Here is an 18,641-nt window from a genome sequence, read left to right as displayed (position 1 = left end):
ATTGCATCATGATATAGGCACCCTTTGTGACCCATGTTACATATAAATTTAGGGGTCTTCATACCACTTCTGATTCGAAGGGGACTGAGAGGACACATAAGGTATAAAAACATTTGTTCCATTATAAAGGACCTTATTAAGGCATATTTCAAGATGTTTTTCTGAATGTGAATGGAGGTTGATAGTGCCAAGTGGGGCAAATTGGGTGGTACTTTTCTGGGGTGCTTAAACATTTATACTGTACCACAGTAGACAGTCATGAAAAGGCAATCTGTTTCTTTTTTCTCTGATCACTGGTGGCACACATCCACAAACAGCTGTTCTGTTATTGAGGCACTTTATTTCATGCGAGATTTGAATATGGTAATTGAGATAAATAATTTGGCTAAGATTTTGCTATGTTTTCAGAGGTTCTTGATTTCACTGAGGGGAATAATGGGACATGAGGATCTTATACCCCATGGAATAATGTTCCAGCAGTCAGGACTGCTGAGCAGTGACCTTTTTTTTTCCTCCTCCCCTTCCCTGTGTTTGACAATGGAAGAGACTGTGTTATGTGTGTTTGTGTGTGTGTGTGTGTGTGTGTGTGTGAGAGAGAGAGAGAGAGAGAGAGAGAGAGAGAGAGAGAGAGAGAGAGAAAGTTAATCTAAAGAGACAGAAGAGTGACAATCTATCGTGTCTAATTTTTATTGTGCGCTCCCAGAATTCCCTGCTTCTGGAATGCACCAAATAGAATACCCTATACAGCATGTACTTGTCCCTCTTCTTCGTCCATCTCAATTATTGTTCTTTGACGTGGGTCCTGTTGTGCTTCGTTGTGGCTCTCTTAAAATGTTTTTTTTACTCTTTAATTAATGAGGAGAGACTCCTTACAAGGATTCTCCATCACTTATACTTTCATGTTTCAAGTCACAAAGCGCATTTTGGCTTTTATTACCAGCTTTTATGTGTTCAGGATGTGTTGACTGACATACCGTGTACTATTGTTCTAAGACCAGTGCAATAAAAGCTAATGTTAAACACCTTAAAAACATTTTAAAAACAAGGCACGATTATAAACCATTGTAAGTAAAGCACGTTGTAAGTCGCTCTGGATAAGGGCATCTGCCAAATGCCATAAATGTAAATGTTATAAACCATTTTTTAAATCCACTTGTCAAGTAATGGAAAATATTTCAAATATCATTACCAGGTCAGCAGGATCATTTCAGATGATCTGCACTGGTCGGCAAAATTACAGGCATAAATGCAATTAAATGAAAATATTTATAGACCATGTTAGGACTTGGTATTGCAGCGATGGCACTTCAGGGGTGTGCTGAGGCAGCAGCTCTTCTTGTTTTTTATTTTTATTTTTTTGTAAATTTCTTTGTTCATTTCACAAGAAAATAACCAATGAGCAAGACAAAATTTTTCCACCAGCACAAAATATTACATTTTATGCTTTTAGTTTACACTGTCGATGTCAAACAATCACATATTTTCAGAGCAGATTTATCTTCATAAAAAGCTACTAAGGCACATAAACAGGGATGTCAGGTCCTTTTTTCCTTTTCTCATTTTACTCACTTTTCATTATAATCCATCTACGTGGACCTGCCCTCCTTCCTCCTCCTAATCTTTCTCAGTAGCTCCCTTTATGTCTGCCTGCTTGGCTAATGAGTGCCATGAAACCCCCCTTCTTCCCAGATGTCTTTTATTTGGTATATGAAGATGTCACAATGTGCTTGACATTTGGTCACATGGGACAGTCTTTATGCTCTTAGAATTTCAATAAATCAAATTAAACCAGGGACCACATAGATCTCTCTATGTGTTAAACGTCCTATTCATTTATTAGATGTCTCTCTTGCACTCTTTCTCTCTGTCTCAAGCTTTTTCTATTTTATCATGAGGTAGTGATCTTGCTCTGTCTTCCTTTTGTCATATTTTATATATCTTTTGTTTTCCTTACTCCTTTTGCAGGTGGCTGTTTAACAAGACCCTCTGTTTGTGCTATGCTTTCTGCGGTGTTTTCTTTGGTCTCGCCAGCCTGACCAACCTGACAGTCCTGTCCTCTGTGTGCTGGCTCAAAGTCTGCCACCCCAACTACGGTACGCTCACTCACGCTCACCTACGCTCACCTACGCCTACTACTTATGTTTCTGTTTAAGTTCCTCTACATATTCCACTATTTATCTTGTGCATAATGGTCTATCAAGTATTATGGCAAGTAATATGGGGTCTACCTTCTACATGTTAGACAAATGTAACATAGCAGAGTAAGAAAAGGGGTCATGGCAAATCTCTTGTTTTGACCTTGCATAAAGACACACAACTGTGTTTATGATGTATGTTTATATGGAAGAAACCATTTGTAGCTTTACTCAAATAGGTGTTCCTGTGTCAGGGTTGTTCTTCATGTCAGACTTGCCAAGTATTGATGTTTTATCTTGTGTTGGCATTTACCAACACACACACACACACACACACACACACACACACACAGACACATTGAATGTTTTCAACAGGGCAGATTTGAGTTTGTTATTGGTGATAAATTGCTTGTGAAGAATAGGCTTTGAGGAACACATTCTTATTTAAACATATTAAATAGTTAGTTAAAAACTTATGAGATGTCTTGAGCAATTTTGTATGTGTTTTTGATGCATTTTTGGTCAGACTATGAGGTATCTGGCAACACTGAGTGTGCCATATTTGCATTTATGACATATTGAAAGAGGGGGACACTCAATTGTCCAAGTAGAGAGAGTGAGAGCCATCAATGATGTAGGCTCCTTCCCTTGTGTTTTCTGAATGCTCTGGTTGTTTGTATCTGTTCTTATAATTATAAATTCATCCTAGTTGTGTCCTTGTTTCATGTGTGGTGTCTGTGTGATGGTCCATGTGCCCTGGTTAATTTATTATTGAATACCAGTGTGTGTGAGTCATGCATTGCACCCTTTCCTTGCCCCGCGTTCCGGACAGAATGATCAAACCTGACACTGGATGCAGCCATGTCATTCACGACATCCAGGCTCCTCTTTTTGCTTGATTACATCACTTTTCCTGGACTTTACGCATGCATACATGTGCTTCCTGGGAAGATCCTGATGCTTACTTCAAGGTTTCTGGTGAGGTCGTGGATGACTGCTTCCTTGTGGGTTCACTCATGCTGCATTGGTGCCTGCGAAGGTGCAGTCACATTCACTGACTAAGATCACTGACTGCTCTCTTGGATTGCCTTTCCTGGTTCCTGTTCTGATCCTGATGTTGCGACTCACCGCGCTGTTCCTGATACCCTCTCTGCCTCTGGATCGGACCATGCCTCTATGACACATCTACTTCCTGTGTCCTTCCTGTACCAGTACTCCACAGTTAGTCCTGCACAGTTAGTCCTCATGTGCCTGCAATCCTCCTCCCACTGAGAGGTGGCCTGGTCCCACTCTCGTCCGTCCACTGCCTGTCTCTGCTGCTCAGCTACTCCCAGCGTCAGCGTTCTGACCCACCAAGTCCTCTGGTCTCGCTCTCCACTCCAGCCGCAAGTGCATCCCACCTCTCTGCTTCTGATAGTTTGCCTTGTCTTGTTTCCTGTGTCCCTGGCCAGCCCAGTTTTATTCATTATTAAATATCTGTGTTTGTGCTTCGTTGGTTTGTGTCCTTTCCCTGTGTTCCTGACGAAGGCATTAAAGCATATTTTCTTGGTGACAGAAATAATTACGGCAACAAAAAAGGCAGGGTATGTAGTTAGTTGCTCCTCTCCGATATACAGATCACAAAGTTACGAATTAAATCACTGTCGAGAAGGGGGAAGCTAGAGTCCAAGAGGTCACAAGCAGAAAGAAGCATTCATCTGAAATATCATGCTCACCAGGTTTCACTGATGGGCCAGAGAGTATACCCTTTAAGAGCTTTGTGGTGTTTTGAAAATTGGGAGATCTGAGAAGCTCAATTAATCTCCCCAGGGGCGAGTGTGCTCCCCCAGGATCTCATGAAAAATGCAGGAAGGAGCGTCAAACAGGGCTGAAGAGAGAGGGGTATTAAAGGAGACGAGTCGGGCAAGGTGACACTGCTTCCTCTACTCCTGCTTCTTCTGACATTGAACGGAAGGGGTTGCTGGAGTGTAGCCAGGCACAAGGAGTTCAGATTTGAATAATTTCTGTGACACGAGCAAAGAAGCAAGGCTGCTAATGAGGCAGATTCGTTTGTGCACCTCGATCTCGTCGATCGTCCAGCACTGCTCGGCTGGTACACCCATCTCTCAAGGTACTAGGAAAGCGTTCATCTAGAGTCTTCTCTGTTTTGGCCTCTAGATGGTGGAATGAAGGTCCACTTGACGTTCGAATAGAGTCATCAAAGATCGTCAAACACAAATTAGAAGCCTTTCTGTTAAGAAAATCGTTGGACTAAAAGAACTCTTAAGTGCACTTTCTATCTAAAAAACTAAATAATTCTGAGTTGTTATGCAAATAGCATCTATCAATCGGGTCTTAGTGAACCAAATGAGGGATCTCAATGATAGATATTTAATTCACATGTGTAAGTTTCTCTGAATAAGAGCGTGTGGCCAATGCTGTAGATGTAAGTCTTGTGTGCCACTTAAACCTGCCGAGCTTTTTCTGACAACATGAATGCCTTCCTTGAAATGCCTTGAAGAAAGAAAAGATGAAAAATGCCCAGGTCCCCCTCACCTAAATTGTCATTTTTGTTCTGATTCTTGCTCAGCAGCTTGTCTGTGCCTGTCTGCCTTTTCCAAACACTTCACCCGTGCATAACTTTTATTACATCAAAATGATCATAATCCTCATAATGTGAAATATGGGGACGCTGCTAATTTAATGATGTTTTCTCTCTCTCCCTCTCTCTCTCTCATTGTCTCTGTGAAGCTGCGATAAACTGCTGCGTTGCGAGCAGGGGAAACAACGGCAGTAATTGGCTCAGGTATTTACAATAAGGCTGCTGATTAAATAATGCCCCCTTGCTCATGCTCAAATGGCGCTGAGAGAGAGAGAAAGAGAGATAGGAGCTTTTTTCAAATAATCATGTTTGAAATGCAAATGAGCAGATATAATGATGTGTTTACAAGGGGTGGTTGGAAAGAATGGGAAGTTCACATAAAACACACACACACACACACACACACACACACACACACATGCAGTCACTAGCAAGCCCACACACACTCAATGTGCAGATTACATTTACTCTTTTATCCATAAAGATATCAGTGTTTGGCACTTCACATGCTTTTGTTTTAGTCACAGCATTATTTAGTTCCATCTACTGTGAATAGTGAACCAGAAAAATGCAAAGAAAGTGTTTCATCTCAGTGTCACCCCACAACTATATTTAATGTATTATATATACACTACTGCTCAAATGTTACATTTGAAATTTTATTTTAAATTGAAATTCAAGCGGTTCAAGACTATTTTTATATTCTGATGGGTGGAAACATGAAAATGTTCTAATTCTCTTAATAATTCAGAGGAGTATCATGAATCAGAATGTCATATTGCATAGGCTTTTTAAGGCAGGAGCAGATGATCTATGGCAGACTGTTATAATGATCGTGTTTACCTAGTAACAGTGGAAGTAAAGTGACTGTCATTGTGAAGCATATGTCCATACCAAATGGTGGACATAGAAACATTAAGAGGTTGCAAAAATGCGTGCTTAACCTCATATTTAAAAAAAAATGTGCCATTTTGCCTCCTGATACACTCAAGGGAAATCAAAGAGGAAATAATTGAAGAAGACATATCAGTACCAATCTGCCTGCCCTGAATGACATTTATCACTCAGCCCTTTTATCTCTGACTCCATCAGGATCACCTGACAACTGAAGGTGAGGAGCTTGTACAGGATCATTTCACCCTTGTTTCACCACCATCCCAGGGGTAAAGTGAAAGTCCCTCATGTCACAGAGATACCTTCTTGTCTGGATGAATTCAGTTTGTTTCGTTCTGTGCTGTCATGGTTGATGCATGGGTGTAGTCAGAGTAATCCATCTCACAGGTCAGTAGTGATTATGTAAATTGTAGATTTTTGGTGTCCATCTTGTTTTGACTTGACATTAAAAGGCTCTTTGTCAATTGACAAATGTCAATGTTGGATTTTAACCAATCCTTCTGCATTGCTCCATTTCATCTACTCTTAATTGCATTTGGTTCCTCCTGTGCAGACTCAAAAATACTGCTCTCACTTACATAGCTTACATAGCTGCCTGGATGGCTCACCAGGATAGATTCAGTGATTAATATAGCCACAGCTGGAAACCCATTCAAACGCTGTCAGCTAAAATATGGATCATGCTTCACTGTAACCGGCCTAAAGCTCTAATGCTTAGACTGTTATAGATCAATTACTGGGGGGCAGTTATTACAAAGGATAATAACCCTCTTTCAAAGTGAAGACACCTCAAAGGATGTGAAAAGGGAATCCCACGCAAAAGGATGTGAAGAGAACCTTAATGAGTGGGGGAGTAGGTGATGGCTACAGAAGAATGCAGTGTGTTCTCAATGAAGATGGTGGTGACTAGAGGATTGACAGTGACTAGAGGAAGACAGTGTTCCTCCTGGGTAAGATGACAGTGATGTGAATGACACCATTACATAATATATCTGTTAGAAAAATGTGGGGATAATTATAAATGAATATTTATACATGTTAAAATTAATAACAGCAAATAATAACAGAGGAAGTTACTGACATTGTTGATGTCAGATGCTTTAATACTGGGGCAGAGGTGGCCTAGCGGTTAAGGAGGCGGCCCCATAATCAGAAGGTTGTTGGTTCGAATCCTGATCCGCCAAGGTGCCACTGAGCAAAGCACCGTCCCCACACACTGCTCTTCTCCACCTGTCATGGCTGCACACTGCTCACTAAGGGTGATGGGTTAAATGCAGAGGACACATTTCACTGTGTGCACCGTGTGCTGTGCTGCTGTGTATCACAAGTGACAATCACTTAATTTTTTTTTTTACTTTTTTTTCTTTAGTTTAAAACAAACTGCAGTTGAAACGTCTCCAGGTCACAATGACAGACTGGTATCATGGGACTTTGGCTAACATTTAAAGATCCTGATCACCTGGACCTGAGAGACGGTACCTGTTGGTGATCCGGATCCAGAACAGTTGCCATGGGCACCAAGGCACCAAAAAGAAACAGTAGTAGAAAGTGGGATTTGAACCTGTGACTTTGTGGTCTTCAGTTTCCTAGGTGAAAGTGTTACCAACTAGGCTACTAACACATCTGTGAGGATCTGGTCCAGAAGGGGCTACTCTGGATCCAAGGTTTAAACTGGACTTTCATGTTTGTCCTGTGTTATTATGTATCTGGGTGCGTGTATATTCATAGAGCTAGTGAAAGTGAAGTGATTGTCATTGTGATACATAGCAAGCACATCACACGGTGACACAATGAAATGTGTCCTCTGCTTTTAACCATCACCCTTAGTGAGCAGTGGGCAGCCATGACAGGTGCCCGGGGAGTAGTGTGTGGGGACAGTAGCACCTCAGTAGCACCTTGGCAACCTTCCTTACCCGCTAGATCACTACTGCCCCAATCAGTTTGAAGATTTTTCTTTGGTGCAGATGATGTTTGATACATCTGTAGAGAAAACTGAGCCCAAATGTGTAGTTATGAATCTTTTTTTTATTGTTTCATAAGCATGTTATTTTTAGTAAATTATTAATAATTCCACACGTTTAATGACTCGTCCACTAAATAAGTCTCGTGGTACTCTTTTTATAATAATGTTCATATGATGAGGCATGGACAAAAAAGGGCATCCCCAGAGGTCGTCCACGATCATTATAAGTTAAATCAAATTAGAGCAAGTCTGATTGTTATGAGTGCTAAGTTTGCATCTTGATAAACTTGAAGGTGCCAGGTTTTATCCTAATCAGATTATCAAGTACAAATAAAGGAGTAGGCTATGATGTTAATAATACAGCTTGGCCTCCTGAGTACTGTAGAGGCAGACTTATGCAATGAACAGTCAATGATAATATACTATACACAATCCATAACGTGTTTTCTGTCTGACGGATGATTATAGAGTAAGGCATAGAATGGTCCTACTTTATAGGTGATAAGGCTGGCTGCTGGTTGCTCGTGTCGACTCATGATGGCAGGGTGTAGTTGAGGCTGAAGGTTGAAGAAGTTGCTGGTTCTGCTGCTCATTCTTCTTCTGTTCTTCTAGCTGTTCTGCTCAGTTGGGATCATTTGCTCCTTCTTTATTTGTCCCTGCTTCTCTGTTAAGTTGGGATGCCAACTTTATCTACAGTAAGACCTCACCCCAGGTTGAGGCCTTGGCAAATGGTGTGATGCTGCATTTATTTTTCCATTTATTAATAAAACAAAAAAACAAAAAGGAAGTCGAAGCCTCAAAATGGTTCATAGGTTCAAAGATTCAAGCAGCATGACTGCTTGGCACATTGTCAGACACACAAATCGGCATAATCAAGCGTTGCATGGTTCTGCAAGGGCCGATTGGGGCAGACAGGTACAGGTGAGACAAACAGGGCAGATGAGCTGAGGGCGTGACAACGTGTGAGAGCAGACTGGGCAGTATGTGTGTGTGAGCCTGTCTCAACCCTGACATTTCCCGGTACTCCAGACCAGAGTTTCATGGACTTTCAACATTCGGCAGCCATCTTGCCCAAGGGCTCGCCCATTGTAGATGTACTCTCCTGGCTGCTAGGTGTTTCTGATCCTTGACTGACCATGCTTCATGCTGACATGACTACTGCCTTCCCTGGAGTTTATTCTCCTGGTATTGTACTTTATTTCCTTACGTTTTGGAACCCGCTGTTGCTGACCAATTGCCGGTCATTTGATTGACCTAAAAAAAATAATTGGAATGAGGCATAGCTGGAATTTTGATAAAATTCACTCAAAAACGTTTTAAGCCTGTGCCACACAAGAAGGATATGTCTATTATTCCAAAGCAATAGACTTGTTCATAAGTCTATTACTCCTAAGCCTATTATTCCATTTTATATCATGCAGGTTTCCCTAATGTCCTATATGCCACTGAGCATATACACATCTAAAGATCATGATTTAATATATTCTTTTTGCAGTCTATACCATCAAATATCATATTTCCATATTATAAAAGAGTTCTGCTTTTATCTGTCAAATGAAATATGTGCAGAGGGTTGACTTTTTCATCATGCTTTAGTTAATATTCATCATATGCACAGTTGTGATCTGTTGTCTTTGTTCATTTAGCACGTTTTGATATTTCCTAGTACAGATGCTGAAGCCAAATGTAATTCAAAGGTTCTTTTCATTCTTGTAATTCTTTTTTTGCATTTGTAGATGGCTTGAACCGTGTCTATAATAACTGCAAAATCCCCTGCGTGCCTGGTCATAATTAGTAATAACCAGTCATCTGCACTGCACTGGGTAAAATGGAGACTGTAAAGACGAAGATAATTAGATGAAGTAGTGCAGAGTGTAAAGATGAAGATGAACAGATTGTGAAAATTTACTCTCTGATTAACCCCTTAGTGTGTTTCTTATCAGATCTTAATATGGTGACATAGTTTTTTTTTAGTTTTTATCTATTGTTATTGATTGTTCTAATCCACTGAGTCTAATGGCAGTGTGTGGGGATGGTTGTGTCCAACTGAGTAAGTATAATCTACAAAGTATTAGTATTGTATTCACTTTCTCACTCACTATCTATCAGCAATAAGCATGGTCGATGCTGCTCGAGCTCACTCACACCTTCAGAAGAAAACCGGAGAACATGTGGGAAACGCTCAGACAAGGGGAGAGAATGCAAATTCCACACACAAAATCATACTCACAATATATTTGATTAAATATTTGATCACTTTTGTAAGTTATGAATGCATTGGCAGTGTTTACCTTACCTTTGACAGACTCTATTCAATTCACCAAATAACATCATCATAAATGACTTCATAAAGATAACATAATAACAGCTCCACAAGGTCAGACTTCAGGTCTCATTTTACTGCAAGATCATAGTTATTAAAGTCATAATAATTTTGTAAAATCAGCAGCACTGCTAAATATATTGCTTTGAAGATATTTAATAATGGTTCATAGGCAGGTGTGTTGCCCACTAGGGTACTATCACCACATAATGCTTTATTGAAACTATACCTACTACTGTAGTTATCACATGCTTTTTCTGTTTCATATATACTACCAACAATAAGCAATGTTCATGGTCAAAACACACTTGGCAGGCCTGTGGCATCTGAAATATAATCGACTTATAATCACTGCTATTATAAACCTCTCCCCAATCTTGGTTTCAGAGCCCACTTCAATGCTCTGTTTCTATTGGTTATGCAACAATGCATCACAGCGAGCAAAGTTCTAATTCAACTCTGACCGTGGTGTGCTCGCTTCTGTCGTGCAAGCTGCATGCTTCTGTGGGAAATTATTCATTTCTTTTTAGACAGACTTATGCTGGGCTTGGGCTTGTGTGGTAAATGAGCAGTCAGGTGATACATTTTTATTAGCATGAGAAAGATGCAACTATGGATTCTGAGGAGTCTCTGTGTATAACATCTTGGTTGCACCGGCAACAAAAGTAATGTCTGAGATTGTGGAAAAAATTTTGACCATAAATAAATAGTTAAAAAATGAGCCATTCTTGAAATGCAAAAAAAAATAAAAAATTGTGAGTTTGCCCAAGACTTAATAATGTGGTGAGCTTTTGACAAACCCGGGAGGAGAAAATCTGACTGAATTAAGATCTTATTTATACAAGCTGCTGGTCAACAGTACAGCGACTTCCATTTTATGCAGACCGACTTACAACCAGTAGTTAGAAGGATAGTTGTTAGGACAATAGTCTCCCTAGAGACACTCAGGGTTAAGTGTCTTTCTCAGGTATTAACTAATGGTAGTAATTTGGGTTTGAACCTGTGACTTTGTGCTCACTAGGTATTTACTAGGTATTTTCCTTACTAGGTATTTTCCACTAGGCTACTACCACCCTCAGAGCATCACACTGTCTTGTGGGATTGTCTTTTTCCCTTTCTCAGCCATCCACATAAGCATAAATTGATTTTAATTTATCAATGGTCCAATGTTGACTCTCAAGCATCCTTTGTAGTTCATTATGAAGCAATAAAGCAAACTGTTATGCAACATTCTGACCTTTTTATATCCTGATTATAGTAACATTAAGGTTTTCAGCAACATGCCATGTTCACGGTGAGCAGCACGATTAGACACAACAGGCCACACTCGTTACACAGTGATCCATGCCAGCAACCAATAACCCGGAAGTGTGAGAAGGATAATGCCAAGTGCACACTACAGGAAGAGGACTGACCAGGAGGTTGGGACCACACACACACACGAAATGCAGACACAGACCCTAATACTCATGGGAAGGGGGCCGTGTCGTAGGGGGTGGAGCCAACATGCATGTGACAGTACCGCCTCCTCCAGGTGTGCTTCCAACGCTAGAGGCCCTCAGGGCCGTATCCTTACCAGTCCACAAGATACTGCAACATGCCCCTACGTCATTGAGAATTTAGGAGACCACCTCCACTGCCCTGGGGGTGACATGGCCACACCATCCATGTGCAGTGGTCCCTCTGTGACTTCAGCTAATAGATGACAGCACTCCTACAATGTGGCTTTTCTGGCCAGCATCTCCCAGTTTATCACATCATAATGAATTTTGGCCTTCGCCAATTTGAATGACAAAAGAACAGGTGTGCAGGGGTTACCATGGTACTGAGAAAGCACCGCCCCCAATCCGCCCCAACCCCACCTCGCTTCAACCTCCATGACAAAAGGCTTTGTAAGGTCAGGCATTTGAAGGACTGAAGATGAAACAAGTCACTTTTTGAGTGTGATTGACGCCTCTTTGGCAGCATTGGTCCACTGGAGCACCTCGAAGCAGGGACGCGGTGCGGCCACAGTACTGAGCTTTGTAACCCTTTAATGGTAGTGGGCCGATAATCAATACAAGGACGTAGACCCGGTCTTTCTTTGTCACAAAGAAAAAAACTGACGGAGACGGGAGAGTGTGACCGCCTAATGTAACCCTGACGCAGGTCACATATTGCTCTATTACCCTATGCTCCAGCTCAGACAACGAGTAAATAAGAGACAGAGGGGTTGTTTTACCTGGCAGGAGGTCAATCGCGCAGACCCACGGTACGGTGGCAGGCGCATTGCCTTGTCCATGACAAGGCCTTGTGTAAATCAGAAAACTTGGGGCGAATTGTGTGAGTGTTTTGAGCATGCGGGCTTTCAATGAAAGTTGCATGCATGGAAGTGGGAGGGACCTACACTCCGGGGACCAAGAGATCAGCATAGCCATACAGTGCCGGAGATAATGGTGTTTGTGTTCCAGTTTATATGTGTTTTCATAACCAGGCGAATGGGGCGGAGTGGTGTGTGGGCACTAGTAGGGTAAGGGGGACAGGTGACTAGCGAAAGGGAACAGCCTTCCAGTTTTCAGCCATCCAGAGCTGGAACGGAGACCGGGGGTTCTAGAGGACGGGTGGGGATACTACAGGAAACACGAGAGACCGGGCGATGAAATTAACCGTAGATCCGGAGTCCACCAGATCTGGAACACAAACAGACACACACTATTACAGTTATGACAAATTGTTCATGAGATGGCTGTCGGAGACCCTTTGGCTCTTGTCCCTAGGGGCCCTGGTTCTGTGAACAGTCCTGTTTCCAATGCCGCTCCACAAACAAACCTCCACAGGGAACATTATAAGCATCTTTCCTCAGCCAGGATGCAGAACTGCAGTGTAGTCGTTCACCGTCACCTTTCCTTTCAATTTCATTTACATTTACCGCATTTATCAGACGCCCTTATCCAGAGCGACTTACAATCAGTAGTTACAGGGACCGTCCCCCTGGAGCAACTTAGGGTTAAGTCTTGCTCAGGGACACAATGGAACCTGGGTCTTCTGGTTCATAGGCGAGTGTGTTACCCACTAGGTTACTACCATCCCACCTACTACCTTTCCCTGTTAGTGTGAAGTGTTGCCCGACAGATCGACCTTAAACCATTCAACAAACTGGTGATATGTCACCACTGCAGCCCTGCCTCATCTCCGCAGCGCTCCACCCCAATCCAGCGCCGGACCTGTCAGGCACTGCAGGACTATGCTGATCTTCTGCTGGTCTATTAAGTTGGGAGCTTCAGCAAAATAAAGCTCAGACACCAACAGGAACTCTCTACAGTTACCTGCGTTTCCCAAGAAACGCTCAGGGAGACTTGGCACCCAACGTATCGAAGGCTCTGCGCTTCCTGAAGAAGCCTAATGTATTGGGGTGCTGACAGGTGGGGGTGGAGTTGCTGGTGTATGCTGTCAAATGTGGCATGCACTGTGAATCACAACGACAATCACTTCACTTTAACTTTCTTCTTTCATGTGGTGTACGCCAAGTAGTTTTTCCACTGTCGCTATTGAAGAGCTGGGCAGAGGGATCTGTTATGGGTCCCTCGTTTTGCAAGACCTGTTCCTCTGTCACACCCAAGGTGCAGAGGAAACAAGGGACACCGAGGGATGGAACAAAATGAACAAAGTTTATTTGTATACCAGCTAAAAGTTTAAACAATGCAGCATGCCTTAGCGTTGAAAAGAGGCTCCCTGCTGGTTCTGCTGTGTTCACGCTGACCAGTGCATTGCTGCAGTATGCTGGCTTACGATCACGAGTCCAGTGCCTTGTCTTAGGGTATGAGCATTACTGGCTCGCTGGCATCAAAGCATTCCGGATCACACCAGTGTTTACACACAATCCTGGAAGGCATATATTCCCTCACACATTCTCATTAAGAACCAACCAGATCTTTGAGAGTTACACTATACACAGGGAACACCTTGGGTCCAATGAGGGAGACCAGCTCTGATGATCTCTGCATTGCACATGCTTAAATAGGGGAAGGATTAGACGCAACACTCAGGAAGTGCGAGAAGGATAACTCCAAGTGCACACTACAGATAAGGCTTACCAAGAGGTTGCTGCTACACACAACACACAGACATTAACCCTAATACTCAGGGGAAGGAGGAGGCGTGTTGTGGGGGGTGGACCCGATGCGGACGTGACACAGCAGTTGAGGGTTGACTTTTGATTGTCAATGACTGTTTTTTTTATTGAAACACTTTTCATGCTTTACTTTCATCTAAAAACAAAGCATTTCTAAATGGCTAAACTTTTTGAAAAGCATTGTACAACCTCGGACTATTATTATCATGACCGATCATTTCTGTTTCTCATATTTCAGGCAGCAAGTTTTCACCGACTCATGCACGTCTGTTGGTGGTTGGGGTATGGTGCTATGCCATGGTGTTTGCAGTCGGGCCTCTCTCCGGATGGGGTCAGTATGGGCCTGAGCCATATGGGACCGCCTGCTGCATCAATTGGAATGCACCCAGATATAACCTACTCGCCATGTCCTACATAATCAGTCTTTTCTTCTTCTGCTACATCGTCCCCTGCACCATCATCTTCCTATCCTATGCCTTCATCCTTGTGACGGTCCGTGGCTCTCGCCAGGCCATACAACAGCACGTCTCTCCGCAGAACAAGATCACCAATGCACAAACCCTCATCGTCAAGGTGGGAGAATTTCAGAGAAACCATAGGATCCATCTGGAATTAGTGCATGAAAAACTTTGGATTTAGGTCTAGTTTAACACAAGATATAATGAGTAACAGAGAATGGTGCATGGTCTATGCTGTTCTGTCTTACGAATCTAAAGATGGCTCCGCTAAGGCTGTATTTGTGTTTAGCTTTCAGTGGCAGTGTGTATTGGCTTCCTGATGGCATGGAGTCCATATGCAGGCGTCTCCATGTGGGCTGCATTCACCTACTCTGACACAATTCCTCCCATGGCTTTTGCCTTAGCTGCTATTTTTGCCAAGTCCTCCACCCTTTACAACCCAATGGTGTATCTGGTCTTCAAGCCCAATTTTCGCAAATTGCTGAGTCGGGATGCAGCTAAATGCCGACGAACACTGTGCCCATGCTTATGCCCAGCCGGTGGCTCACGGACAGGGCCATGTGGAACTTCACAGCCCAATAACAAGGAGGACGGCAACTCCACACGGCTGTCTAACGGGCTGCCTGAAAGTCATACAGGCTGTAGACACTGCCCTGAGGATGGAATGGTCAGCTGCCAGGACACCATGCCCCAGAGGACAATTCGAATGGTCACTGGATCCACCCAGAGTGAGGTGGCCATCAGTCAGGTCTCTGTTGAACAACAGAGTGACTTCCTCTAGATCTGCAGAGTAGAGAGGGCACAGAAGACGCTTCTTAATGGAGGACGGATGGACAGATGAAGAAAGATGAAAGCCTTTATTAACACCAGAAGAAGCTAAACACCTCAGTTTTTTACTGCCAAAAATACAATATGCACAACACGTCTTACAGATGGACACAAATACATTTTTTGATGATGGAGCAGACCAAACAAACCACAGTTTCTTGGAGCGGGGAAATATTTGAGTTTCTAGCCCGGCCACATACATAAGTATGGAGGTATTTTCGAGAGTTGTATAAAGTTGATCACAGAGATGGAAAAAAGATAAGAGCTGTTGTCACTGTGGATGTACTAATTAAAGTGGCATGGTCATCTTCCTTCGGACGTTACTTAACTAGCAAAGGACCTGTCCTCATTCTATGCATCTCCAGTAATCCAGAGCTAGCATGAGTCCAGAGTGGCAGAACTTTTTGAACATCAGTAATGTTTCATGTCCTCCAACCAAATTTGCAGGTTTACAGTTTCACACATTGTTGTTTCTCTCTGAACAATCCTTTAATCTAAAAGTGGGATCCTCAGAGAGAGCATAAACATACAGCAATACTTGTTTAATGTTTCAATGCAAGGGGGGCATTTTATTGGTTCCATGATTTGCAGCTTCACTATCCAGTTTTATTGCGCTTGCCCTGTTTCAACAGACTTTACTACAGCATAAAATATTTCTTTTGGTCTTCTCAAGCATATCCCCATGAAGGCAAGTATTTCTAACAGAAGCATATGGTAACAGCAGTGGATAAATGCTGAGTCAGATGTTACTGGTGGTTTATCAGGACAGGTGAAATGAGATCATCCATTTTCAGTCTATCTAGTGCCGTGAAAAAAGAAATATTTATAAATCGTTAAGAGGGGTGTGGAGTGAAAATAGGATTACTACACGTTCATCTACAATATCCACTACATTTTCATCTCTTGTTAAGACAGAATGCTTTCATGTAGATGTATATTATTTATTTTTTACAAAAAAATGCAGGAGCTACTTGTGAAGTGTTTAAAAAAATATCCTAATGATCAGACTATTGCTCTGTCTAGTTTTGTCAATGTATGTTTGTTTGCACATATTATGGATTTTATTTATATTATTTTGGGAATGTAAGGTTAAAAATCAGTCATTCTCAGGGAATATTATATATTCAAATGTGATGTAAGCAATCACGTGTTTGTGGCTCTCTATACTATTTGTTGGTGACATGATGTAAAAGAAGCTGAAGACTTCTCAATTGTCTGCTCTGTACTGTGAAAAGCATGAACTATTTTTTTTTTTTTTTTGAGAAATTTTGAGAATCTGCCATTCTTTCCAAAAATGCTTCATTTTTTGTTTTGTTTTTTGTTTGTGAAAAATAGACTGATTCTAACATCCTGTGATTTAGTGAGCTATGTTCAGCCAATTCTTATCAGGTTCAGTTTATCCTACTAACAAAAGAAGCAAAAAATATATATATACTGTGAATATTATCAGCTGTTATTCAACTATTTACTTACCAGCCATTTTATTGCGAATACCTCTAGTGTTCTAGTGCCATCTTTGCCATTATTTTATTTACCATGTACAACCCATTCATCAGTGCTCAGTGTCTTATTTTCTGGTCTCTGCTGAGTAGTAACAATTAAGGTGTTTTGATCATTCTTGAGACTGTACTGTACACACTGTATTGACACACATTTATTTACTCATTTTGTGACACTGATCAGCATCAGTGTCACTGTTCGTCCACCACACAAACTATGCACAAACTTTAACATGGAAAGGCTCTACATTTACTGAAACAGGTAAAGTGGCTCTTGAGTGTAAATGACGTTCAGAAGTATTTTTTTTTTGTTTTGTTTTGTAGTTTATTGGTCTGAGCGTATTTATCTTAGTAAGTATATTAAAAACAATTAAATACGCGTTTTTTGCAGGGTAAAAAAAAAAAAACAATTCTAGGGTCAAACAAGTGACACAGTAATTGGTCAATGAGCACTTACCACTTTTAAACAGATCTCAGTACAGCAGCTATTCTTTCTTCAGGTCTTCTAAAGCATATCCCTGTGAATGCATGTTTTTCTAACTTTTGCAGTAGTTGATAAATGCTGAATCAGGTGTTACTGATCCCTTATCAGTACAAGTGAAATGACATCATCCATTTCTAGCACCTACAGCATATCCGGAAAGTATTCACAGCACATTACTTTTTCCAACATTTTGTTAACACCCCATAATGACAAAAAAAAGGTTTTTGTTGATTCAACTTTGACAGCAATTACAGCCTTTGAATATTACAGTGCTTATGAATATGATGCCACAAGTTGGGCACACCTATCCTTGGCCAGTTTGGCCCATTCCCCTTTACAGCAAGCTCTCAAGCTCCATCAGGTTAGATGAGAAGCGTCAGTGCACAGGCATTTTAAAAGATGTTCAATCTGATTCAAGTCTGGGCTCTGACTAGACCACTCAAGGACATTCATAGAGTTGTCCTAAAGCCACTTATTTGATATCTTGACTGTGTGCTTAGGGTTGTTGTCCTGATGAAAGATGAACCATTGCCCCAGTCTGAGTTCAAGAGCACTCTGGAGCAGGTTTTCATCCAGTATGTCTCTGTACATTGCTGCAGTCATCTTTCCTATTATCCTTTCTAGTCTCCTAGTTCCTGCAGCTGAAAAACATTTCCACAGCATGATGCGACCACCATGCTTTACTGTAGGCATGGCATTTACCTGGTGATGAACGGTGTCTGGTTTCCTCCAAATTTGCCGCCCAACATTCACACCAAAGAGTTCAATCTTTGTGTCATCAGACCATAGAATCTTGTTTCTCATTGTCTGAGAGTCCTTCAGGTGCCTTTTGGCAAACTCCAAGCAGGCTGCCATATGTCTTTTACTAAGGAGTAGAGTGGCTTCCGTCTGGACACTCTGCCATACATGTCTGATTGGTGGATTACTGCAGAGATAGTTGTCCTTCTAGAAGGTTCTCCCCTGTCCACACAGGACATCTGGAGCTCTGACAGATTGACCATTGAGTTCTTGGACAATTCCCTGACTAAGGCCGTTCTCCTTTGATTGCTCAGTTTAGGTGGCCGGCCAGCTCTAGGTAGTGTCCTGGTGTTTTTGCACTTCTTCCACTGATGGAAGATGGAGGCCACTGTACTCATTGGGACCTTCAAGCTACAGAATTTCTTTTGTAACCTTCCCCATATTAGAACCTCAAGACAATACTGTCTCATGCTTGGTTTGTGCTCTGACATGAACGGTCAACTCTGTGACCTTATATAGACGCTTGTGTGTCTTTCTAAATCTTGTCCAATCAACTGTTTTTTCCACAGGTGAACTCCAATTAAGCTGCAGAAACATCTCAAGGATGATCAACAGAAACAGAATGCA

At 41.9% G+C, this 18,641-nt stretch overlaps 1 protein-coding gene across 1 annotated transcript in view; it reads left to right on the top strand.

Moving 5' to 3' along the window:
* opn7b (opsin 7, group member b) overlaps positions 1-16,295 on the top strand; it is a 63,832-nt gene extending 47,537 nt beyond the window's left edge. The window contains exons 4-6 of the mRNA XM_028994272.1: positions 1,966-2,093; positions 14,246-14,580; positions 14,755-16,295. Of these exons, the coding sequence (XP_028850105.1) occupies positions 1,966-2,093; positions 14,246-14,580; positions 14,755-15,246 (955 nt within the window). The 3' untranslated portion in view covers positions 15,247-16,295. The remainder of the gene's footprint in view (positions 1-1,965; positions 2,094-14,245; positions 14,581-14,754) is intronic.
* Positions 16,296-18,641: the final 2,346 nt, after the last annotated feature.

Source organism: Denticeps clupeoides, chromosome 10 (genome assembly GCF_900700375.1).
Source record: "Denticeps clupeoides chromosome 10, fDenClu1.1, whole genome shotgun sequence".
Classification (NCBI taxonomy): Eukaryota; Metazoa; Chordata; class Actinopteri; order Clupeiformes; family Denticipitidae; genus Denticeps; species Denticeps clupeoides.
This window is presented reverse-complemented; position numbering and strand designations above follow the sequence as displayed.